The sequence below is a fragment of the Trachinotus anak genome, unplaced genomic scaffold (genome assembly GCF_046630095.1).
Source record: "Trachinotus anak isolate AG129_WGS33_773 ecotype Australia unplaced genomic scaffold, CSIRO_AGI_Tana_v1 ptg000011l, whole genome shotgun sequence".
In the NCBI taxonomy this organism is placed as follows: Eukaryota; Metazoa; Chordata; class Actinopteri; order Carangiformes; family Carangidae; genus Trachinotus; species Trachinotus anak.
The window spans coordinates 23,150,961-23,175,745 of record NW_027273862.1 but is presented as its reverse complement, the minus strand read 5'-3'; the positions used below and the strand labels follow the sequence as shown (position 1 = coordinate 23,175,745).

General features: G+C 41.9%; 2 protein-coding genes across 6 annotated transcripts in view; one reads left to right on the top strand and one right to left on the bottom strand.

The window, feature by feature from the left end:
- fbn1 (fibrillin 1) overlaps positions 1-21,312 on the top strand; it is a 60,973-nt gene extending 39,661 nt beyond the window's left edge. For all 4 annotated transcript variants that reach the window (XM_071489084.1, XM_071489085.1, XM_071489086.1 and 1 more), the window contains 31 exons: positions 512-634; positions 916-1,038; positions 1,131-1,298; positions 2,904-2,972; positions 3,096-3,221; positions 4,470-4,592; positions 4,698-4,856; positions 4,960-5,031; positions 5,115-5,240; positions 5,366-5,488; positions 6,671-6,796; positions 6,895-7,011; positions 7,104-7,229; positions 7,323-7,442; positions 8,164-8,289; positions 11,317-11,469; positions 11,561-11,623; positions 11,719-11,838; positions 11,987-12,106; positions 12,196-12,318; positions 12,846-12,977; positions 13,480-13,605; positions 14,428-14,634; positions 15,182-15,307; positions 15,573-15,695; positions 16,261-16,377; positions 17,778-17,906; positions 18,004-18,123; positions 18,833-19,064; positions 19,142-19,313; positions 19,665-21,312. In XM_071489084.1, the coding sequence (XP_071345185.1) occupies positions 512-634; positions 916-1,038; positions 1,131-1,298; positions 2,904-2,972; positions 3,096-3,221; positions 4,470-4,592; positions 4,698-4,856; positions 4,960-5,031; positions 5,115-5,240; positions 5,366-5,488; positions 6,671-6,796; positions 6,895-7,011; positions 7,104-7,229; positions 7,323-7,442; positions 8,164-8,289; positions 11,317-11,469; positions 11,561-11,623; positions 11,719-11,838; positions 11,987-12,106; positions 12,196-12,318; positions 12,846-12,977; positions 13,480-13,605; positions 14,428-14,634; positions 15,182-15,307; positions 15,573-15,695; positions 16,261-16,377; positions 17,778-17,906; positions 18,004-18,123; positions 18,833-19,064; positions 19,142-19,313; positions 19,665-20,051 (4,277 nt within the window). In that variant the 3' untranslated portion in view covers positions 20,052-21,312. The remainder of the gene's footprint in view (positions 1-511; positions 635-915; positions 1,039-1,130; positions 1,299-2,903; positions 2,973-3,095; positions 3,222-4,469; positions 4,593-4,697; positions 4,857-4,959; positions 5,032-5,114; positions 5,241-5,365; positions 5,489-6,670; positions 6,797-6,894; positions 7,012-7,103; positions 7,230-7,322; positions 7,443-8,163; positions 8,290-11,316; positions 11,470-11,560; positions 11,624-11,718; positions 11,839-11,986; positions 12,107-12,195; positions 12,319-12,845; positions 12,978-13,479; positions 13,606-14,427; positions 14,635-15,181; positions 15,308-15,572; positions 15,696-16,260; positions 16,378-17,777; positions 17,907-18,003; positions 18,124-18,832; positions 19,065-19,141; positions 19,314-19,664) is intronic.
- Positions 21,313-21,658: 346 nt separating this feature from the next.
- Positions 21,659-24,262, bottom strand: dut (deoxyuridine triphosphatase). 2 transcript variants are annotated; one of them, XM_071489090.1, is made up of 7 exons: positions 24,103-24,262; positions 23,253-23,409; positions 22,877-22,968; positions 22,678-22,722; positions 22,491-22,565; positions 22,074-22,144; positions 21,659-21,794 (listed from the first exon to the last, which is right to left on the bottom strand). In XM_071489090.1, exons 1-7 carry the CDS (start codon positions 24,215-24,217, stop codon positions 21,738-21,740), a joined length of 612 nt encoding a protein of 203 aa, XP_071345191.1. In that variant the 5' UTR covers positions 24,218-24,262; the 3' UTR covers positions 21,659-21,737. The 2 variants fall into 2 exon arrangements, with proteins under 2 accessions (XP_071345191.1, XP_071345192.1); XM_071489091.1 differs by lacking the exon at positions 24,103-24,262 and having other exon boundaries at positions 23,253-24,067.
- Between the last annotated feature and the right edge of the window lie 523 nt (positions 24,263-24,785).

The window sequence follows — 24,785 nt, the reverse complement described above, 5'->3', positions numbered from 1 at the left end:
GTGCTACAGTAGAGTTGACATATGAACACATTTATGACTGGTAGCAGACGAGTGTGATTCATGCTCCCAGTGATAAGGCATTGCTGGATTCAATTGAATGAGCAGACTGACCTCATTGTGCTGATGTGTCAAACATCCTGAAATAACCTGTCCGGTTCTCCCTTTCTCAACTCAGGCAGGACTGGACAGTAATGACTTGTGCAGAGTCTAATGATGTGGAAGAGCACAATTTCATAACCTTGGCTGCTGCTCTGATTGTGTATGTGTGTGTGTGTCTGTCTGGATATGTCTGGGCATTTTTTTGCCCCAGAACTGTCATTCTTTAGCAGAGGTGAGCGGCCTTCACTTCCTACTGCTGGCTGCCAATTTTCCACCATGATCCCATGATCCACTAATCCCTCACAGCTGGGCTTCTCTCTCTCTCTCTCTCTCTCTCTCTCTCTCTCTCTCTCTCTCTCTCTCTCTCTCTCTCTCTCTCTCTCTCTCTCCCCCACCCCTTCTTCTTTTACAGACATAGATGAATGTACCTTTGCTGACATCTGTGTCAATGGACGCTGCCTGAATATGCCAGGACTTTTTAGATGCGAATGTAACATTGGTTATGAACTGGACAGGAGTGGAGGCAACTGTACAGGTAAGACCAGTCAACACTCCAGTCCAGCTGCCTGGCCCAATGATGATCTCTTTGTGGCCAATTGAGCTGAGGCAATTTGAAAGAGTGAAAAAAGAGAGGAGCAACAGAAGTGAAGAGATGAACAGCTCTCACATTCCACAAGATGCAGAGGGGAAGTCACTGCTCCTCACCTTGCTGTTGTGGCAGATAGTGACTTACTGACAAAAAATAAAAAAAGCTCTAATATATTTTTGTTGAAATGAAGAGATGTTATTGAGTGCTGCTTTGTCTAAACTTCTCAGATGTCAACGAATGTGCAGACCCAACCATCTGTATTAATGGAATGTGCGTCAACATCCCTGGAAGTTACCACTGTAACTGCCCACCAGACTTTGAACTCAACCCCACTCGAGTGGGCTGTGTAGGTGAGACTCAACAAGTTCTCACTTCATTGTTGCTGTTTGATCTTAGCAAAGGCCAGACACACCTATATACCTGTGCACGTGTGTGTAAACAGACACTCGCTCTGGAAGCTGCTTCCTGGACGTTCGTTCCCGAGGAGACGCATCAGAGAGCTTGGACTGTTCCAATGAAATCGGAGTTGGTGTATCGAAGGCATCTTGCTGCTGCTCCCTGGGCCAGGGCTGGGGAAATCCATGTGAATCATGCCCCTCTGTCAACTCAAGTGAGTCATCTCGCCATTACTAAGAGTCTTAGTGTACTATGCATGTTCATAACACTCCTCCCGGCTGGCAGCTGCACAAGTTCCACATGATTATTGTAAATATATGGACCGCCAGACTCAATGCACAATAAAGTTAGAACGAGGTTTAGTGCCTATTGATATTTTGAACGTGCTAATATACTTTTAATTAGTTCACTAATATCTAGTCTTTTTTTTTGGTGGCTGTGAACCTGGCTCAGTGTTAAGTGATAAAACATGATTTGGTTGGGAGAAGTTTATATGTGTGTAGTGTTGTCCTTACTAAAAAAAAACAACCTTATGTTAGTTTCATGTTTATTTAGAAACAAACCAAACCTTTTCAAACCTTTCATCTTCTCGTTCAATGTTAAATTAAGATAAGATAAAATAAGATAAGATAAGATAGCCCTTTATTAGTCCTACAGTGTGGAAATTTGCAGTGTTACAGCAGAATGTCAATAAGAAATACAAAAAATGTAAAAAAGTGAAATAATAGATAATAATAATATTGTACATACAAATCAGATATTTAAATAACTGAATTACTGAATGAACCATGATCCAAAACATACAGTAAGAGATACAGCGACATTCATAAAGTTATATCCAACTCAACCACAGAACTCTACATACATGGGTCTGTAGTAGAAATGTTGGATTTTCACAACAGAGTCAGCTGCAACACAAATGTCTAATGAATAATACTATGACAAAATGACTGCTACTTTTTTTTAAATGTATTTTCTTGGTTTGAGACCAGAGTTTTTTCTGGTTATGTAGCTGACTTGTCTTTAAGTTTTACCATGGTCCTTCATCACTAAACATTTGGGTAGTAGGGTCAAAGACTTTGGACTGTCTTAAAAGCTGAGTGGGCAGGGAACTTATTAAGTAATTTAAAGGTCTCTGGCTTTAATCAACAGCCCTCTTAAATCTATCTATTAGTTGTTTTGTACCACAGGGCCGAGCAAATCAATCAGTCAGTCAATTGGCACCTGTTGCCCTTCAGTCCCTTGAACTGGTCCTCTCCTCCTAATTCAACTACTAACATGAAAAAATCATATCCAAAACCGCAAAATGTAAATCATCCCTAATAAGGTGGGAGTCAGGCTACATGCTGCCTGCTCTTCTCATGCAATGAGTATGTGTTTGCTGTAATTGTTGTTACTGGTAAAGATGAGACAGATTTGTGCAACTTACTTGAAAATTGCCAACAGATGGTTCAAAACATTACAGGGAATGACTCATGCTTTTCAGTTCAAGGAAATGCTTGCTTCTATGACAAGACCAAAACCTTTTTCTTTTCACTTTGTAATTCTGAGTAGCTGCAGTCATGTCCGGTCCACTGGGCTCTGTGGATAACTCTGAGATCTGAGCTGGCTGATCAGAAAAAGCAGAACAGAGAGGCACAGGAAACGAGTAGATGACCAAAAACGTCTTTTCTATTCAGGCCCCTGACCGATTCAGCATCTCACCGCCAGCCACTCGTTGCTGTCAAATCCTGCAAGATAACAACACTGACTGTGGGGCTTGTGTGTTGTGTCATTGTTGCTAGTTAATGTGATTTTGTGCGGTGTGTCTGTGTTCCAGCTGAGTACAAGACGCTGTGTCCTGGAGGAGAAGGCTTCAGACCAAACCCAATCACTGTCATCTTGGAAGGTCAGTCAGCAACATGCTATTATGTGTTTGTGTGAGATTGCTCCTGTCCACACTTACACTTGCACAGATAACACCCACCCACCCACAATGCCACTGAGTGTTTCCTCTCTCTCTCTCTGGCAGACATCAATGAGTGCCAGGAGTTGCCAGGCTTGTGCCAGGGAGGACAGTGCATCAACACTTTTGGCAGCTTCCAGTGTGAATGTCCAAGAGGCTACGCCCTCAACGCAGAAACCAGAGTCTGTGAAGGTATTAGACACACACATGTATCTCTGTGCAGCCCCACAGAAGCATGAACACACAGGTGACCTATTCCTCTCTAGCTCTTGCCCTGGGACATTTCAGTGGGAAGGAAATTGAGTCCAGCCGCCGAGGCCTTAGTTCAGCGAGGACACATGGAGAGAGAGGAAAAGACAACGAGAGCAAAAAGACAAAGCAATATTGGACCCTTTTGTCCCATTGACAACTCTGCAGTTCATTCTAACTCAATATGTGTCTGCTCTAGTTCCCGTCTGTTGCTAACCCAGCAAAGCTCAGTCACGATGATGAGACTGCCGAGCGCCTAACTGTGTCCAGAGGAGCGAGGCTCTGATGTGGTCAGCCCTCTCCCCAGGGAAGTACACTGAGTCCCCTGCAGACAGGGCAGAGATGACAGAGCGAGAGAAAGAAGGAGGAATGAAAGGGGGAAAAAGAGATAAATGAGAGGGGTGTTTAGAAAAGAGAAACAGGAACAGAGAGGAGAGGAGAGAGCTAAGGGTTAGACAATGACATGTGGCTGGCGGCATTTTAATTAGCGTGTGTTTGTTGGCCAGGAGAACAAAAGCGAGTGTCCGCTCTGTAAAGTCTAGGACTGCACATCCTCTGTGTCTCTAGTTAATCAGTAGTTCAGCTGTTCAGGAGGAACAAACGCTGTGTTTGCTATGTGGCGGCAATGTGGTAGACAAATAATTTTAAGCATAGAAAGAAGACAAGCTACTACAAAACTAACTAAGACTGAACTGATGAATAGAAGAGGTATTAAAAGCAAAGTCTACCCTGTTTCTGGCAGTAGTTGTCTTTTTGCACCTGGGATACAGATGGTGATGACGTTTGGGGTTAATGTATACCTACCTAAAGACACAATGTGTAGAAATATGCCCAGAGTAAGAACAGTGCAGCAAATAGACGTCACGTTTGTGACTCAGGGGAAAGCTGCAAGTTACTATTGAATGTATTGGTTAAATCGACTGAAATAACAAAAGCAATAAAGGTGAATTGAAGGTGCTGGAGAGGGATTTAATTTCCTTTGCCTCCAGACACGGATCATAATATTTTGCATTCTCCAGTTCTTCCATGTAGCCCGTATTTGTCATATATTCCTTCCCGCTCATTTCACTGTAGATAGATAGATAGATAGATAGATAGATAGATAGATAGATAGATAGACTGGTAGACAGTCACAAAATTTACTGACACTATATTCCTCAAAACAATGGACCAATTTCTGTCTTTGTGCAGATGTCAATGAGTGCGAAAGACCAGGTATCTGTGGCCCAGGCCAGTGCTACAACACCATCGGGAACTACACCTGTATCTGTCCTGTGGACTACATGCAGGTCAATGGAGGGAACAACTGCATGGGTGAGTCTGCATGCTGCACTCTCATGGCTGTGCCACGCAGCAAAATGTGTTGCAGTGACATTTTTGCATTGACCCTCTCTCCCTCTTACCTCAAAACACACACAGACATGAGGAAGAGCTACTGCTACAGAAACTTTTACTCTGACAACGGGACGTGTGATGGGGAGCTGACCTTCAACATGACCAAAAAGATGTGCTGCTGCTCCTACAACATTGGCCGTGCATGGAATAAACCCTGTGAACAGTGTCCTGTGCCCAGCACTGGTGAAGTCTCATACACGCTAATGCCTCTAACATATGTGTAGAAAGTAAGGAAGAAAGGAAGTAAAAGTGAGCTTTTACAAACTCATGTCTTATGTCCACTCAGATGAGTTTGCGATCCTGTGCGGCAGTGAGAGACCAGGATACTACATTGACATCACCACTGGACGGGTCATCGGTAAGATTTTCCCATTCGAAGGTCTATTTGTAAGAAGGAAAGTTTGTCTTATCTTGTCCCCTCGTCTCCTCCTCATGTGGTAGATATTGATGAGTGCAGGGAAATCCCAGGAGTGTGTGAGAATGGAGTCTGCATCAACATGATTGGCAGCTTCAGGTGTGAGTGCCCCATTGGTTTCATCTACAATGACAAGCTGCTGATTTGCGAAGGTGAGGCTTGCACTCCACTGAAGGGGATGACAAAACATAAAATGCTGTGAATTCTTCCTTTGGTCAGGCCAGTCGTTTTTTTTATTCATACACTCTTTGAACACCTGTGTCCCTCCTGTTGTTAGATATTGATGAGTGTCAGAATGGACCCGTGTGCCAGCAGAATGCAGCCTGTTTGAACATGCCAGGAAGCTACCGCTGCGAGTGTAAACCTGGATATCGCTTCACCCCCACTGGACAATGTCTAGGTAAGACTGCGGTGGTGACCTGCAGAGGTTCAGTCAACTCCTAATGACCTTAGTGGAGTTTATACAAAATTGGTGGAAACATTGAGCAGGATTAGAGAAAAGGTTAGAGGAAGCAGCCAAAAAACTAAAACTAAAAAACTGCTGTCTTCCATGAGGATGATGCTGGCGTCTCTGGGTCTTTCTGTGGCCTGCTCTCTTGCCTCCTTAAGCTATTGTATCAAACTCAGTTATATGAAACTCTTTGAACTACATATTCTTGCCATTTGTATACCAAAGATAAAGCATCAGAGGCAGCACAATGACAGTTAGGCTGAGGGGGAATTATTCATGGTGGGCTTGCTGTTAAGGAAGAGAGAATCTGAAGCATGTGTTGAGCTTTTGAACATGTGCTGCAGTATATATGAAACATGTCGCTGTCAGTCCGATAAGTAAATGCTAAATTAACATCCTGTTTTGCTTCGTTCTTTTCATGTGAGTCCTAACAACAAAACACTGTCAGACTCCAGTGAGAGAACTGGAACTGTGGATGGAGACAGTGATGACTTCACATGTGTGAATTAACACTTATTTGAAAAAAAATTGAGCATTGCTCCAAGGCATAATGCAAAATAGAGAATTTAAATTTTATATATTTTTTACTTTAATCAAATAATGACGTTAATCTGGTATCAGATAACACAGTTATTGTTGTCAGTCATGAGTAGTGAGGTATCACATTGATATCTGAGTTAAGGAGAAAACTGTCAAACCCTCCAGCTGAATTTAAATGACATGCTTTAAGTTTTGTCAAATAACAATGGGAGAAGCAAGATTATGGGCTGGCAATGCAAGATTATCAGAATGTATGCTTGTGTGTATAGGACAATTTTTTCTAAAAAGGGGTGACTTTGATATGAAAATACATAAAATGCTATTTTGAAATATTTGAAAAATTAAAATAGACAGCAGAACAATACTCTGAGAGATGTAAGGAAACAATGTAGAAATGGGATTTTCATTTTGTTGGGTTTTCAATGATTAACCCGTAATATACCAACAGAAGAAATTAGGAATGTAGCAAATTAAGCTATTACAGATTTTAAGAATTTTAAGAACTGTTGCTATTTTGCTATTATGACGGTTTTTGTGGTTTGACCCTGAATTTCACGCAGTGTGACAGCTGTTTTTTTCCTCCTTGTTCAGACCGAAATGAATGCATTGAGAACCCTGGTATCTGCAATCCTGGTCAGTGCATTGACATGGTGGGCAGCTATCGCTGCATCTGCCCCAATGGCTTCAAAACAACACGGGACCAGTCAATGTGTGTTGGTAAGCTGTGTTGGTCCTCTCTCGTTTTTGACCTGTGGTCTCGTCAGTGCAACGTGAGGTAACTGAGGTGAAACTGTGACGATGTTCTCTGGTTTCAGACGTGGACGAATGTGAAAGACAACCCTGTGGCAACGGGACCTGCAAGAACACAGTGGGCTCCTACAACTGTCTCTGCTACCCCGGCTTTCAGAACTCACACAACAGTGACTGCATCGGTGCGTGCATCTGTGCATGTGATGTAAAAGAGGAAAAAACAACGGCGCAGTAGCTTTAATGTGACATACTGTTGTGTTTGTGTGCCGATTAGATGTTGATGAGTGTGCGACGCAGAGGGGCTTGTGTCGAAACGGACAGTGTATAAACACAGTGGGCACCTTCATGTGTGTGTGCAATGATGGCTATGAGCTGACTTTAGATGGCAGACTGTGTGCAGGTAAGGAACTGCCACTTTTCTTTTTTTCATATTTATCTGAATATAATATGTATGCTTTACAGTGTATCCCTTATATATTCTCTTTCTTCTCAGATATTAATGAATGTGCAGTGAATCCAGGCACATGTGGTGCAGGAACTTGTCTGAATATGGATGGCTCTTACAGGTGTATCTGCCCACCTGGCTACTATCTCCACGAGGAAACTTGTGAAGGTACCAGAGCCTGAAGCCAGTCCTTACTGCATCATGAAAAATAAAAACGGGGATTTCTGAAGTAATAAAATACAGTTCTCACCTCAGGCAATGCAGAGAACACCTGTGTGCTCACACACACACACACACACACACACACATATATATACGTGCACAAATCACAGCTTAGATCAGCTCTGGTGAAGTGTGTGAGAAGAGAATAAACTGCTTCTTCGCCTCCTCCTTCTCCTCAATAGCCCCGCTCCTACAGAACACCCCTCTTTCTCCCTTTCACACATGGGAATGGGTCCAAGCCAGAACACTTGGATTGTTTATATAGTGGGGCTGATGAAGAGATATTCGGCAGACTTCAACACATTCCTGCTTTGTGCTCTGTTCCTGGAAGAGAGAGAGGAACAGCGCTCAATTCTCAGCATCAGTAACAGCAGCAGCTGGTCATTGTGATGAGCGAACACGTGACACGGAGGCTGCTCCAGATAATACGCCTTTATCCAACTACCCATTAGTGAGATTACGTTCTGTTTTATCACATTTGGACAGACCATGATGCACTGGTATGACTTCATCCCTGCAGCCATGAGAGTAGTTCAAGGAAAAATTACGTGTAAATGACGCAGTGCAGGATGGGGATCCGGATGGTACAAATTAGGAATTAATTGGATTTTTAAATTTGTATATTTTATGAGATGGTGATGTGATGTCATTCCTCTTTGTGTGTCAGATATTGATGAGTGCTCCCAGTCACCTGAGATCTGTACATTTGGAACCTGCTCCAACACTGAAGGAAGCTTCACCTGTTTGTGTCCTGAAGGCTTCCAGCTCTCGGCCTCTGGACGCAGATGTTTAGGTAATTGTGTGTGTGTGTGTGTGTGTGTGTGTGGGTGTGTGTGGGTGTGAGAAAGAAGGGAGGAGAGGCTATAAAGCTATCCTATATATCAAGTTTTAAGTGCAAAGTGTAAATACTTGTGTATCTGTGTAGTCTGTCTCTGAGTGCTCATGGAGACGAAGCAGCAGTCAGTGGTGTTAGACTTTTCCTGCTCTTTCATGATAGCACACTGTGTTCCAGCTGGTTCTGCTGCTGCTGCCTCAACAAGGCCAAGGGTGGCTCTGAACAGATCACTTTTCCATTTCCTCACTTGTGTGTGTGTGTGTGTGTGTGTGTGTGTGTGTGTGTGTGTGTTTATGTATATATGTGTGTTTCTGGGTTGGGTGGGTGCATGCTGAGCCCTCTGTTAGGGAGTTCCCCCTCCAAACACTGAAGTGATGACATAATCAGTTCAGTGAGGCAGCTTACAGTTTGTATTTCACTTTTCTCTCCAGTGTCAGAAGTGCTCGACTGAGGGTCTGGGGATAAACAGGAGGAGCTGGGTGGAGGGTGAGCAACATGGGCAGCAAGAGAGATGAAGGATTTTTGACAAGGGCAAACCCTGTCCCACTGAGAAAACGCTTGTTTCAGTTAAAAATGATGATAGATGTGAAGACAATGAAGAAAACCATAATGAATAGGGAGAAAAGATATTATAAATTGTTATTTTAGTTATTTCATGAAAGACAGCGATGAGCGAAGACTTCAAATAGTAGGAAGTTTATATTCTTCATAGTTTTCCACGCTGGACTATATTTTCAATTCGTTTAACTTAATTAGATATTCTCTCAAAAGCCTAATAAAGCCATTATAAGTTATAATAGCTCCTTTTCTCATACAGTAGTATGTCAGACTATATTTTGTCCTGTTACATTAATGCTACATTAAAGCAAGATTGTGTAGCTTTTGTAAACAGTAGCACAAGCAGAGAATACTGTTTGTGCAACATACCAGAACTTCTGTATTTACAGTATGCTGTATTTTATCAGGCTCGTTGGACATATGAAACTAAATGCTGCCTCACACATACATCATGCACACTTACTCGCTCCCCTCTTGGGTCCAAGAGGTGGGATGAATGAATGACCTTTGCTGTGAAAGAAAACACAGTTGGTCATGAGAGCAATGTTTAATAACAGAAACACACAGAAGGAGACACAAAATAAGACAAAAAGGACATTTTATGTGCAGAGGACAAAGACAATATTGATAGAGTAGCTAGTGAAGAAACATGAGGAGAGATGGAGGGGATGACACGCAATGTCAGTCTCGGATGGGATCATACTTGGCATATTGTGATGATAATATTGCTACATGGTGTGTGTCTCAACCACTAGGCTGCCAGGACCCCACACTAAATAATATGTTTTAAATTATAATGCCTCAGTGGTTTAATAATGATCATTGAATATCTGTCACCAGCATCACATTTGTGACATCACTGTCAGACCTTTTGCATTTATTTGTTTCAAAGCTTGTTTATCTACTTAATTGTTTTGTCTTTTATGTCTTTTTTTTTTTAATATTCTGCCACCAATTAAAAAAAAATCATCAGGTGACCATATTAAGAAAGAACAATATTTGAAATCGTGTATCATATAATTCAGTGACAAACTACAAAATAAGAATGACATATGCACGTGTAGATGCACATGTGCATGCTCTCACACACACTTGCACAGCAGCTGTGCACAAAGCACCATAAATCTCTTTTGCGGAAAGGCTGACAAATCAGTTTCATGGAGGAAAGTAACATGACACTTTTTGACGTTCTCCTCGCAGCACCAGGTGTTCATGTATGTGATCCTTGCCTCCGAGCCAGGTGTGCGTGCATGTGTGTGTGATCTATGGTGGCCAGAAAGCTTATTTGTGTTGAGTTCAGTGAAGGCCAGTGCTAGCAGGAGAGCGCGACCATATGCTTCTCATTACAAGTAAGTGCCTGCCTAGTCCAGGAGAAACAAGAGCCTTCAGAAGCAGGGAGAAAGAGAAAGAGAGAGAGAGAGAGAGAGACTGCCAAACACTGATCACTGACCAGAGATAATTAGGCAGCCTCTATCCTCACTACAAAGGAAAAGAAAATGTATATATCTGAACCTTATTGTTGTAGTTTTGGTGAATTTACAGTATCTACAGGTAAGCGTAACACTTTCCTCACCACTGCCATTGTCAAGGTTGTGGTCATGAGCGCTATACTGGACACAGCTTTACAGTAGAGTCCCTTTAGGCCACGGAAACATGACCCCAACCGTTCATCATTCAGATCTTTTAAATAGATTGGACTTGTTTAAAATCCATCTAAACCTTTCTGATGGTGATAATTAGATAACACACTGACCTATGGCAACATCAGCAAAGTAAAACCCGGACGCAAACAAAGTCTGAATTTTTGCTTCAATTACTCTCACCCTGTGATTTGGTATGCTTGAAGAAAAAGTTAAATTCTGCATTACTTCACAAAGAATTACTAACAACACTTATTGTAAAGATAAATATTTATATTAAACAGTATTAAAATTAAACTAATTATCACATGCATATGCTTTAAGTTATCAAGATTTTTTTGATTCTGTTAGGGTAATAATTCAAATTATATTCAATATATTTTACTGTATCAAGACAGATATACCTGATTCAAGAAGATTATCAAGACACTTGACCTCAAAAATGACCTTACCTGTGTTGACAAGTTGTAGTTTTACAGGGTGCTATGAACAAATTACACAAACAGTTCCAGGCTAGCTGTTTTCCCATTTCCAGTCTTGATGATGAGCTGATCAGCTGTTGGCTGTAGCTTCATATTTAACAGACAGACATGAGAGTGGTATCAATTTTCTCATGTAACTTCCAGCAAGAAAACAAATAAGGTGGTGGAATAAACAGTGGTGGAATAAACAACATAGAACAGACATATGATGGGCGTTGCTCCTTCCATCTATCACTCTCCCTCTGCATTCTTCCTTATTGTCTCATTTTTCACTACTTGTTCTCTTTGTGTGTGTTAACCTTTAGATATACGTGTGAACTACTGCTATACCAAGTTCGAGAATGGGCGCTGCCTGGCTCCAAAGCCTCAGAACACTTCCAAGGAAGTGTGCTGCTGCACTGGAATGCCAGGTCAAGGATGGGGAGACCCCTGTGAAATCTGCCCCAGCAAGGGAGAGGGTACGCACTCTTCCTATCGCATACACACACACACACACACACACACATACATTCAATGGTATTTTTGACTCTTCACATCTCATGGTTCCAGAGGGTTATCGTCTTCTCTGTCCCAATGAGGGATATCAACGGGGGCCAGATGACCACCCTAAAGGTCTGTGTGTCATTAATGCCAAATCTTCACTCTTCTGAATCATTGTTACAATTTTGAAAAGTAATTTGCTTGATGTTGATGTTTTTTAATTGCAGATATTGATGAATGTCTCAATGACCCTTGCGTTAATGGCCAGTGCATCAACACAGACGGCTCTTTCCGCTGTGAATGCCCTATGGGATACCGGCTGGACATCAGTGGAGTCAGATGTGAAGGTCAGTTCAGTCACTGTTTTTGCTGTCAGTGACTCCTTATCCTCATCTTTCTCCTCTCTTTGTCTCTGTCACACTCCCTCACTGATTTATTCACCTGGTAGATGTTAACCTAACACTTAACATGATTACGTCACTTTCCTCTATACAGACACTAATGAGTGTGACATCGGCAATCCTTGCGGCAACGGCACATGTACGAATGTCATCGGTGGGTTTGAGTGTGCATGTGAAGAGGGCTTTGAGCCTGGGCCAATGATGACCTGTGAAGGTACGTGACATTATGCATGCACTCTCGCTTCCATCATGCAGTCTTTGTAGTCACGCAGTACTACTGTAACTTGTTGTCTTCTGTTTCAGACATCAATGAGTGTGCTCAGAATCCTCTGCTGTGTGCCTTCCGCTGTGTTAACGTGGTGGGCTCGTACGAGTGTAAATGTCCCACAGGCTACGTTCTGCGTGAGGACAGGAGGATGTGTAAAGGTGCAATAACTAAATGACTCACACATACACTCAGCTTTCTCAGTCGTGGTCCATTTATTGGAAAGTGTTGGTAGAAAATAAACTCATAGAGACATCCTGGCCCCATCCACAGAATTACATAACACACTATCTCTCTGAGATCCTCAAGGGTAAAACTTAAAACACTCTCTGGAAACTGTAACCGGCCGAGTCACTATTTACACCTCCGCACTCTCAGATAGCTTGGGCACCATAGCAACGGCTGTGTTTGGCGGGAGGTGCAGAGACAGGAGGAACTTGTCAGTGTCTATAGCGTCACTGTTTACATTAGAGCTCCAAACAGACCACCAACTCTCCCACCTCATGCCTGTTAGTGCTACAGAGCGCAGGGTCGGATTGGGTGGTTAGATTAAACTCTGGAGTGCTGCAGTGCGTATGAGTGTCATTGTTACATCACCGGTGTAACTGCTGCACATTGCACACATACACATAGGTTTCTTCCCACTTGTGCATCCTCTTACTCTTAGAGTGTGCTGTCTTTCTTCCAGACCAGAACGAGTGTGAAGATGGTATAGATGACTGTGCCAGCAGAGGCATGACCTGCAAGAACCTGATTGGTACATACATGTGCATCTGTTCCCCTGGATACATGCGCCAGCCCAGCGGAGAGGGCTGCATGGGTAAGATCATCATAGTGTACAACAGTATAAAATCATAAACCATTGTTCGAGTTTATTTATTTTTGCATGAAATAAATCTATTTTGAGATTCATCCATTTTTGTGTAACAGTGTTCTGGGTTTAATTAGGAGTTGTTAACACCCCATAACCTTGATTGTCCTGGTTACGAGTGGATATTTGTTACTGTCATACAATGGACTTAAGCCATTATAGACTATGTGAAACTCATAATAATATAACTGTGGGGTTACACTGAATCCTTCCCATTTTTTGCCATTATAATCAAATGTGGATCTCCGAATATTTGCACAAAATATTAGCAGTCAGCAACTTCAATCAAACACCCATACTGGTGAACAACATTTACTTTGAAAATCCTGCCTTGGCAAACTTCCTCTCATCAAATCCTTCATCTCATCAAATCCTGCGTAACAAAGGTTTCCATTTGATCTTTACACTGTGTGTGTGTGTGTGTGTGTGTGTGTGTGTGTGTGTGTGTTAGATCTGAATGAGTGTACAGCCAAACCAGGTATCTGTAAGAATGGCCGTTGTGAGAACACAATAGGAAGCTACCGCTGCAGATGTGACCAAGGTTTCGTCGCTAACCCCACACAGACTGAATGTATTGGTATGTACATTGTTATAATCAATATATCTTGGTCCTCCTGTTTGTTTGTTTTTTCAGTGTCGGCTTTCATCAGGATCTGTTGTGTCCTCACTGCCTCTTTAATTTGGCAGTTTGTTCAGAAGGAGCTTCTCGTATAAAATCAGCCTGTAGGAAATTAGACCGTAAAGTTAAACTCAGAAGAAAACAACTTTATTTTGGGGCTGACACTGGGTGTTAGAATGAGATATGCTGTAATACTGGGATGGATGTTTCTTCTTCCGCTGAACATGGTATATACCTCTCCTTCTCATTCAATAAACCCATATTACTTAGCAGGTTGAAATTGTTTGACAAAATTAGTAGGTTAAGGTTTAACATTGCCAGGAACATTTTTTCCAGGAAGATAAAAAGATTACAGATTATATGGCTGTTCTTTTTGAACATAAATGTTTTGTGCAGTTGAATCTTGGCTAACTGTGAGAAAAAGTAACTTTAGTCTCAGTGGGAATTTAACCTTTCCATGACAGTCTCGTTAAAAATCTTGTGTCTGTTACTGTCTAGATAGGGGCAAGGAAATACTTTCAAAGCCTTCCTCCCTAATCTAAATATATACTTCTGGATAGACGTGATGTGCTGAACTCGGTGAGAAGAACTCCAGGGACACTTTGTGAGCTCTGTGGTTCTAATGCTATCTTACTCCTTAGAGACAGTAGTGATAGAGAAGTGTGGGTTATCTATTTACGTCTGGTTCTCTGAGGCCAGGTCCCGTCTGGGTGGTTTGGTCTGCTTTCACCTCTTTTTTTTTTCATGCTCACGTTCCTCTCTCGTCTCTCCCACCTCCAGATAACCGTGAAGGCTTCTGTTTCACTGAAGTTCTGACCACTCTGTGTCAGATGACTTCTAGTAACAGGAACTTGGTGACCAAGTCAGAGTGTTGCTGCGATGGAGGTAGAGGCTGGGGCACCAACTGTGAGCTCTGCCCCCTGCCTGGGACCACCCAGTACAAGAAGATGTGTCCTCTGGGACCTGGGTACACCACTGATGGCAGAGGTATCTTAACCACTGAAGAGACTTAACTTTAACCAAATATCACTGTGAAAAAGTGACAGTCATCTTTCTCTGACAGTGTTTTGGGTTACCAGTGTTATTTTTTCTTGTATGGAGTGAAAATGAGGTCAGTTAAAATGTAAATTAAAACGACCATATTAACTCAAATAGTACTTTGCACGTTTAGCTGTTAGATTTCCTTCAACCCGTCAGGTTGAAGCTGGATTCGTGTTGAAGCCTTTTTTTTTTTTGTTTTTTCATCTCAACAGGTTTTGGGACTCTGCAGGTTAATGTTCTGTGTGTACTGAAATGATTGGAACTGCTGCCTAGAAACCAGGACATCATTTGTTATGCTTTGTAAACCTGTCAGCAGTAATATACACATGAAACCACTTTTATGATTTTTTTGAAAATTACCAGTGGAGGGTGTTAAAATGACAGATTGTTGTTGTTGGCTTAACACAACACTGGTGCACAGCTACATGCACAGAACAATATTAAGGATGTGTGCAAATGTATCTGGAGCTAACTTTTCCTTCTTTCTGTTCAGATATTGACGAGTGTCGTGTCATGGGGAACTTGTGCAAGAATGGTCAGTGTATCAACACTTTGGGCTCCTATAGCTGCACCTGCAAACCTGGCTACACTACTGATATCAGCAACACGCTGTGTGTGGGTAAGGCCTAATTTCACCTCCAGCACTTACACTTTATGGACTCTTTTCCTACCATGCCTACCTCCCATTCTCATTCCTGCTGTCTAGTAAAGAGCTGAAACTACGTGGGTGGACTGCCCACACACTCCTCTGAAAAATGCAGCCTGAGTCTGTGTGTCTCATCATCTCCCCTTATGGAATTTCTGGCTACAGGATCAAACTCTCTCTTTCTCTCTGTCTCGTACTCTTTCTGTCTCGCCCTCACCCTGTCCCCCTCTCTCTCTAGATGTGGATGAGTGCATACAAGCACCAAAGCCTTGTAACTTCATCTGTAAGAACACAGAGGGAGGCTACCTCTGTTCCTGCCCCCGCGGATACATCCTGCAGGAGGATGGAAAGAGCTGCAAAGGTGACATGCACAAGCACTGAAAAACACAACCTCTAAATATTGTGCTACTCAGATCAGTTGAGATCAGTGGTGTGTACTTCGTGCTTGACTTAGTTTCCAGTTTAGAGCTACAGTAGTGCTGAGTGGGCCGGGCCCTTTGCCAGTGTTCTGCTCACTGTCCTGAGACGCTCCATTTGAAATGGTGTGTGCACATGCGCACGTTTGTTCATGAACGTGTACCCTGCGACACAGAGCCTGCAACACAGTGCATTTGTCTGTGTCTCTGCTCGTCAGGCTTGTTTGTAAGTCTAAACAAGTGTGCTCGCAGTGTTCAGTTTTTAGGGTCTCTTTTATCTTTATTTACCATAGCTGTAGTTTCCCCCTCTACAGTACCCCTCCGTGTTTCCGGTGTCTGGTTCATTTGCAGTTCATTTGTAGGTCAGTGACTGTAGAAGGACTGGAATTTGACTCAGAAAACAGCAGCCTTCGTACAGTAGCATGTCTGACGCTAGCTCCAACCACAGAATCTAAAATGCATCGTACAAACTAACAAACAAATGTATGTTTAACCTCTCCTCTTTTCCAGATCTGGATGAGTGTTCGACCAAACAGCACAACTGTCAGTTCTTATGTGTTAACACCATTGGTGGGTTCACCTGCAAGTGTCCTCCTGGCTTCACCCAGCATCATACTGCCTGCATTGGTAAATACACACAAGCAGATTATAGATGCACACCCAAATATTTTGTATTTAGAAATGCTTTTCGTACAATAGTCTTTGTGTTCTTAAAAGAGGTGCACTACATGACCACTGTACACACAGTTTGTTCTTTTACCATGTCATTTCTTACAGTATCTTCCAGCCCAGCTCATAAAAGACCCCTGAAGCACCTTGTCTAACCTCTACTTACTCTCATTCAGACTTAATGGACTCCAGCTGATATCACACCGATATTATTAGGCTGGACTGGTTTGTAGTCATGGCAGTTTAGCAATGCTTTGTTATGGAACATTGCAGTGGATCGCTGTGACTACCACAAGCTTTTTTTTTTCCAGACCATAAACCAGCTCCCATGATCTCACATCAAATCTGAGGCAGGGAACCCTCAGTTTTTGACTATAGGAGTAGCTCCAGACAAATGACCTACAGTAGGTGTGGATGTGTTCAAGAGTTAGGAAGTTGGAGAAACATGGGTGTGACACAAAACACTTATCATTCCTCTGTTACTACTGCCCAAAGTTATTGTTATTAGATTGAACACTTTTCCAGGCATATTGTAAATACTGTATACAACCTCATTTCCTTTCATCTGCTCTTTCAAGCTGCTGCTGTAAAGACGTATGTGTCCTTTTACAGTATAATAATATTTTAGGTTTCTGTTTTTCAGTCACAGTGCCTAATAATGAAGTGAAGCAATACTTGTTTGAAATCCTTGTTTGGATTGCCAGGTAGTGCTTAGGGAAAGTAGACACTCCTTCTATGGTTTTTACACTTTGTCCCACATGTTGATAGTTTGACCAAATGGAGATCCAAAGCTGGGAACACACTGGAAGACTTTTAAAAATCTCAGCTGACAGTGAAAATCCAGGATAACACATTTAATAACCGACATTTAAAGATTACATCTTTCTCGGCTTTGATCTGAGTCTCTAAAGAGGGTAAACTATGTGATCATGTTCAGATTTGCATCAATTCTAATCACAACAGTCAAACATGTTCTTGTTGGTTGATAAATAATCCAAACTCAAGGCTCACTTAAACCTTTTTTCCAGGAAAAGCAAGCAAGTGGGTGTTGACTTTAGATGATTTTGTCAGACTATTATTTGCAAGGTCAAGAATGAGCTTTCACACTCAAATGTCTATCATTACCCCCTCTGGTTTGAGATTGAATCAGTAGGTGAGAGATTTTATTCTCCAGTGCCTGCAGACTGTGAGATTATTTGTACCAACAGTGCACAGTGACCTGCCCTATTTTCCAAGACCAATGTCGACACTCAACAAATTTGAAAATGACTCAGCAAATCCAAATCGGGGTCATAATCAGCCCTAATATCATGTTTCTGGTTTTACCCTTGTCTGAACCTTTTCTCCTCTCTCTGTAGACAACAATGAATGTGCAACAGACCCCAATCTCTGCGGCTCCAATGGTGTCTGCCAGAACACTCCAGGGAGCTTCAATTGCGATTGCCAGCGAGGATTCTCATTAGATCCCAATGGACAAACCTGTGAAGGTCTGAAAACATCTGATACAAACCTCATAATCAAAGCTGATTTCTGTTACAGAAAACAGGCCATCACAGTAGGTTTTTGTGTGTCTGTCCCTGACAGATATGGATGAGTGTGATGGTAACCACAGGTGTCAGCATGGCTGTCAGAACTTAGTGGGTGGATACAGGTGCAGCTGTCCACAAGGCTACCTGCAGCACTACCAATGGAACCAGTGTGTGGGTGAGTAAAACCACTGTTCTTTTTATCAGCAAATATAAAAATTATTTCCTTTTGGGGCATCCTGATGACTTGGTTGCCAAAGTATGTACAATCCAACCTTGATGTTCTGGGCTGGAGTCCGACCTGGAACCTTTTTAAAACAACTTCTCCGTCCTTCACCCCTTTCCTGCCACTCTTAAAATATAAATATGTCCAAAAATGTTTTTCCTGTTCTGTGGAATTTCAACCCTTCCCTTACTGTGATAAGGTCATGAGAAAAGGAAATGTTATGTTAAAACTAAACGCTCAATATCCTACTTACAAACCTAAAAACATCTACACTCATACTCATGCATACTTAATAATTAACACGAATTATGAAGATGTCAAGAGAGAATCTGAAAATATCTAACTACACAAAAAAACACAAAGTGAAATAAGGAGGTAGGGTCAAAAAACAAATAAAGACCAGGGTGGTGCAACACCAAAATCTGAAAGTACATAAAATAATTACAAATAGCTCAGACATAGGCAAAGTTATTTTGTGGTACGGTGTATTTGTGTGTGCACCTCTCTTTTTGCCCCAAAATAACAAGCTTGTTAATTAAAGCTGTATTTTTAGTTTACATTTGCAACATTCATGGCAGATTTTCCCAGTATTGTTTGTGTCTGTTAACTGGAATGACCTCGTGTTTGTTTATTTCCTGTCACCTTCCTGATCCTGACCCAGATGAGAACGAGTGTTTGAACAGCCAGATCTGCGGGGGAGCGTCATGCCATAACACCCTGGGGAGCTTCCGCTGTCTCTGCCCCACTGGCTTCAACTACGAGCAGATGAGCGGAGGCTGCACAGACGTCAACGAGTGCTCCACCAGCCAGAATCCCTGCAAGTTTGGCTGCTCCAACACAGATGGGGGCTACCTCTGTGGATGTCCACCTGGATACTTCCGTGCAGGACAAGGGTATGTTAGTGACTGACTGTGTGTGGAAGCTGTCTGTGGATGTTTCTAGTCAACTGATGGCTTTGTCTTTGTTCCAGGCACTGTGTGACAGGTATGGGCTTTACTAGTGGTGGACAGGCAGGTGAGATGGATGATAACTCTCTGTCTCCTGAGGCCTGCTATGAATGTAAAATCAATGGCTATCCCAAGAAGGGACGCAAACGTCGCAGCACCAACTCAACACAAGAGGATCCTCTGGAAGACATACAGGTAATCTGTTCATCTGTGTGCAGTACTGTGTGTTTTTAGGAGAACTTGATGGGACTTAAAGTTCAGCAATTAAAAACTTCAACAAGGTGAGGGTTTTTAGGCTGATTTCAGTCATTTTCAAGTCAGTATGTGTGTGTTTTACAACTTTTAGGTGAATAAAAATAATAAGTATTTTCCTGGTGGGAAATGGAATTTACCAAAAGTACAATTGAACAGTTAACTGAGCAAAAAAATGGTTACTAATAAAAATGTTGAAACCTTGTCTCTCTTGATTGACAGGAAACACACTGTACTGTTGGTTAGATAACTTCTATTCACTGAATTGAGTTGGACCATGTTCTCTTTCTCTAGCTGACTGAGAAGGAGGTGGTAAGTCTGGCCAGTGTGGACATTGAGGACACCCTGCAGCTCCACCTGAACATCAGCGACCTGAGTAACCGTGACCACATCCTTGAGTTCACCCCAGCCTTATCCACTCTCAGTGACCATGTGCGCTACAACATCGACTATGGAAACGAAGAAGGCTACTTCAAGATCAACCAGAGAGAGGGTGTCAGCTACCTGCATCTGAGCAAGAAGAAGGCCCTCCCCCCCGGGGCGTACTACCTTCAGATCAGCAGTATGCCCCTCTACAAGAAGAAGGAGCTGGCTGAGCTGGAGGACCAACACGATAAAGACTACCTCACAGGACAGCTGGGAGACATACTGAAGATGAGGGTGCAGATCATCCTCCATTAACCATCACAAGACTGAGACAGGCAGATGTTGCCAGCAGCTGCTAATCCAGTGTCAGGTTCACTCTCCCCAAAAAGGCCAAACATCTCTGACTCTGGGTCAGTGGTTAGGGGCAACTTCTACTTGCTCCAACAAGGAGAAGGGCTCGCCACCAAAGAGACAAGAAGGGGGTGGGGGTGGGGGGTAGGGACTGCGTCATTTGATTGCCAAAGATGATTCTACATATCATACATACAGTTTCTGTGGAAAATACCAGCTGAATGAGGCAATATGAAAGAGTTCAGTTAAACATATTGCCCCGACACATAGCGTCAGCTATGTGTAAAGCACTATTGAGAGTGTGAATGGTTTTTAATTGTAGGGTTTAATGTTCTATAATGATATGTGGAATCAGGTGCCATTTTGAAGGGCATGTGGACTGCAGAAAGCTCTAAAGGCTGAGTTTTTTTTACAACCCAGCTTAGGTGGAAGAAAAGGGTGAGTCCCAATAGTCTGAAACAAATTCATTTCCTCCCCTCAGGTAAATGACTGAACAAACCTGGATTCATGGAAGTTAACACATTTCTCCTTCCCCAGATATTAATTTAATGGAGTGAAGATGAAAAAAAAAAAAAGATTGAGAATAGTTAGGAGAGGAAAGGAACCTACTATGGACTATTGAGATGTAGCCATGTCTGAGCTTGAATGACTCCTACTGCATATTTAAACTATGCTTTTCCATCTTTCCTACTGACTAGAATAATTCATATTTACTGGTGCTAGCAACACAACCACATAGACTTCTGAATGCACTGTACTACTATACAAAACTCAGTAGTCACCAAGATACAATCCCATCGGCCATTCCGAAGATTTCATGTCTTTGCATCCGTAACAGCTAGCTTCATAGCCTGTCTGCTCTCCTCTATACTACATGTAAATTGTGTTTATACTGTAATAATCAATGCCACTTTTAATCTATGAAGCATTTGTAAACTAGAGGAAGCCCCTGGAATAGAGGGGTTTGTAATGGTGCTTATAATGACCAACTACTTCCTTTGTAAACTGTGTATACATACACACACCTGCACACACAACACACATTTGATGATGCCAAACCTGGGCCTTCATGATTATGCACTGAGGTCTTCGTGGCCACACATTCTCTCACAAGTACAATCAGTGCTGCATTGCCACGGACCAGCCTGACACCAGTCTGTGTTCTCTGTTCACATCAGTGAGGGTTTAGATGTAAATTCACAATAAAAACATATGTTTTGGTGTATATGTATTCACTGCTGTGCTTTCACCTTTATCCAGATTGAATTGCTGTTGTAACAAGTTCAACAGGTGGCTGCTAGCTTCATGTTGGACATCCCACACAAGTAAAATGCAACATGATCTCTGAATGTATGAGCTGGTGAGGCTCACATTACACTAATGGAATTAGTTATGGAACCAAGCTTAACATGTTTAGATTTGCAATTCTTGTCCTGCACTGCCCCCATGTGGAGATTTTGAAGACTTTTTTAAAAACTTCTGGAGGGTCAAACAAGAGCTTCAGACAGAACTCAAAACATTTGTTAAAAACATGCGAGATTCTCCCAATAAAGTTATCAGACTCCCCAACATACAAAAACAGAACTTTATTAGCACCTAATCTATGCATTTTCAAAATATACACTCCCTTTACAGATATATTTGTAGGTTTCAATTGCTTCCGGTTGATCCGAAGCCTCCAGCACCACGCTCCGTCTCATCTAGAGTCTGAAATGAGAATCAGAATTAGTTTTACTGCCAAGTTAGGTTTTCACATAGGAGGAATTTGTTTTGGTGTATTGGTGCAAAAAACACTAAACATAGTAAGAAGGAAAAAGATATAAATAAAGATGGAAAAGACAACAAGCCAATGATTAAAATTACTCTGATGACATGCGCGAGATAAAACCTACAGCAGTAAAGAGACACGTGCACTAGAACATGTGACAACATCTACACAAGTATCTGAGATGGGTAAAGTTTATAAATTGAGTTTGAGTTTCTTACCTCTTGCTCTACCAGGTCTGGGTAGCAGATCCTCTCACACACCAGCTGTGCAATTCGGTCGCCCTTTTTCACTAGAAGAAAAAGAGGAAGAGAAGAACATGAAATAATGGTATGCAAATGAGGCATCAATACAAACAGTTTCATGACATTCATGGACGGCAAAATGTAACTGTTGTTAATTCTCACTCACTAGTTTAGAGTTGAAATGACACATGAGGTGCCCCACGTGTGAAGTTCAAACACTCATTGTACTTTTAGCCACTAATGTTTTCTAAATGTAGAGAATAATTTACACTTTAGGCAGTTTCAGTATGTATGTAGTTTTAGGATCAGAGATGCATTGACCTCATTAATTCTGCTTTATGTTCCCTCATGATGTTTTAGCGTTATTTGCCATTTTGTAGCTGAATCACTCACCTTCAAATGTGTCCTTGTTGAAGTTGAAGAGTACAACTCCCACATTTCCTCTATAGTCTTCATCCACAACTCCAGCTGAGGAGAACATACAGAGATATTAGAGGAAATCAAAATGACTGACATGGCACAGGTTAAAACATTACATGCTCACAAGGGATCTTAGATCTCAGATAGGTAAAAAACTCACCACCAACGTCAATGAAGTGTTTTGCTGCCAGGCCAGATCTTGGTGCTGAGAAGTAAAAATGGCAAGATACAATTATAGCCTGTTGTTATGCAACTGATGAAACATTATCCACCAAAAGAAAATCATAACTTTAATTAACACACACTGAGCAACAGCCTGCAGACAGCTGCAGGGTTGCAGCAGCATGTTAAACACTCACCCACTCTCCCATAGCAGCCATGTGGAACTGCAATCTGGATGTCTGTCTTCACAATGGCCTTATCCATAGGACCAATAGAGTAATCATATGCACTGTGCAAATTCAGTGAATTAAGGTTAGCTGGTTTACATGGTATTATACTCATATGACATATGCTTTTATATTAAGCAACAGGAAGTAAGTAGATCGAAGCTATGTATGAACAGATGGTAAATGTTAAAAAAAAAAAAAAATTAGGATAAATTTAAAATTGGATTTCAAACATCCTTATTACTTCCGTGACAAGACAAGTGTGGTGAAAGCAAAACGTACAGAAACTGCTCACATTAAGTCAATAGTGGAACCAGATATAATTTTAATTCAAAGTATAACATACCTGTAGAGGTCATATCCTGCAGCTTTAGTCGAGCCTCTGGTAGGTGTCGTGGCATGCTCGGAAAGTTTTGCAAACCTAAGGACAGGTCTGTCTTCAGCAGGCTTTGTTTCTGTCCTTGCCCTCTTTGATGGGGAAACTGCAGAAGCATCTGTTACTTCTAGGACGGGCATGTTGGCAGAGTTTCACAGTTAAAAGCCGAAAATGTCCTAAATAATTTATACGGGAAAAAAAAAACTAACTCTTCACTAACCAGGACTCAGAGCTAGAGCTAACTAATGCAGCGCTTAAGAAACCCCAAGCTTCTGCTGCAGTTTCTTGGCGCCTCTACTTTTAAATTAAGGGACATCCCGCGCTGGAGTTAGCGCCAAGTTAGCTCCGCCTCAAAAATATACGTCATCTTAAAGGGACAGTTTGTCTTACTTTTCATTTTAAAGAGTAAGAGCTCTAAAATATCTTACAGGGATGCAACCTACCGTATAAATGTTACTACTAAAATATTTCCATCAATAAAGCGGCGAGAAAGTTAGTATGCTTCTGAAATTTTGACAACCCTTTCGTGACTACGTTTGCCCTACAAGAAGTTCTCGGGAGAGATGCTGATGTAAACAACTGTACCCTCAGGTTTATAGGTTTATAACGAAATATATTTTAAGAATATTAAGTCTTACTTTGCTTATGCTTTGCACCACAATATAACAGTGGTGTCGGTTCACCATAGAGAACACAAGACACTAAAACCAAAGCGGTCAATGAATGTTACAAAATGCTAACCTAGGCTAGCAATGCTAACGTCAACAAGCGCTTGACATGTCATTCGCGGCGGCTCCATCCATCCCAATTTCTTGCTTGCCTTTGTTTTGAGTGGGCGTCTGAATATGCATTCCCCTTGCTAACAAACGGGAAGAGTCAATCATCGAAGAGCATCGTAGCTGAAGATCCCAAAACCTCCGCAACGATCGGGTCATACTGGTCGCTAACGTCGTCTCCAAGCCAACAGCTGATCAAGTGACGTCGTCAGCAGTTCCGCCCCCCCTGATGCCGTGCAGCGCCTCAGCAGACCCGGCTGACTCCAGCGTTTCACAGCATTTATTTAGGTATATATAGAAATAGTCTGTTTTACTTATTCGACTCGCAATCCGTTTTCTCTTGCAGGGTTTTTAATGGTCGATAAGTGACAAATGCACATGTACTGAGGTACTGTACTTCAGTGCAGTTTTGGGGTATTTGTGCTTGAGTATTTTCATTTTATGCATTTTTAAACACTTCTCCACTGCATTTCAGGGGCAAACATTGTACTTTTAACTCCACTACTTTTATTTTAAAGTAAGTAAGTAGTTACGTACTAACTGCGGACATTTATCCACATTTATCATCTGCACCGCTGAAGTGATCCTTACACATTAATGCATCAATAATTATTCACATTCACAAAAATACCTTAAATATTATTATTACATGGCCTCAACGAGTTCATTCACTTGTTGTGCTTTAAGTGTATTTTGCTATAATAATAATACTAATGTACAACTTTTA

Excerpts from the sequence above, each read along its gene's own strand:
- dut (XM_071489090.1), bottom strand. The coding sequence starts at position 24,217 with ATGACCCGATCGTTGCGGAGGTTTTGGGATCTTCAGCTACGATGCTCT. Across the intron at positions 22,723-22,876 it reads TGGCTGCTATGGGAGAGTGG|CACCAAGATCTGGCCTGGCA; the intron begins GTGAGTGTTTAA and ends TTTACTTCTCAG. Across the intron at positions 22,145-22,490 it reads CAACAAGGACACATTTGAAG|TGAAAAAGGGCGACCGAATT; the intron begins GTGAGTGATTCA and ends TTTTTCTTCTAG.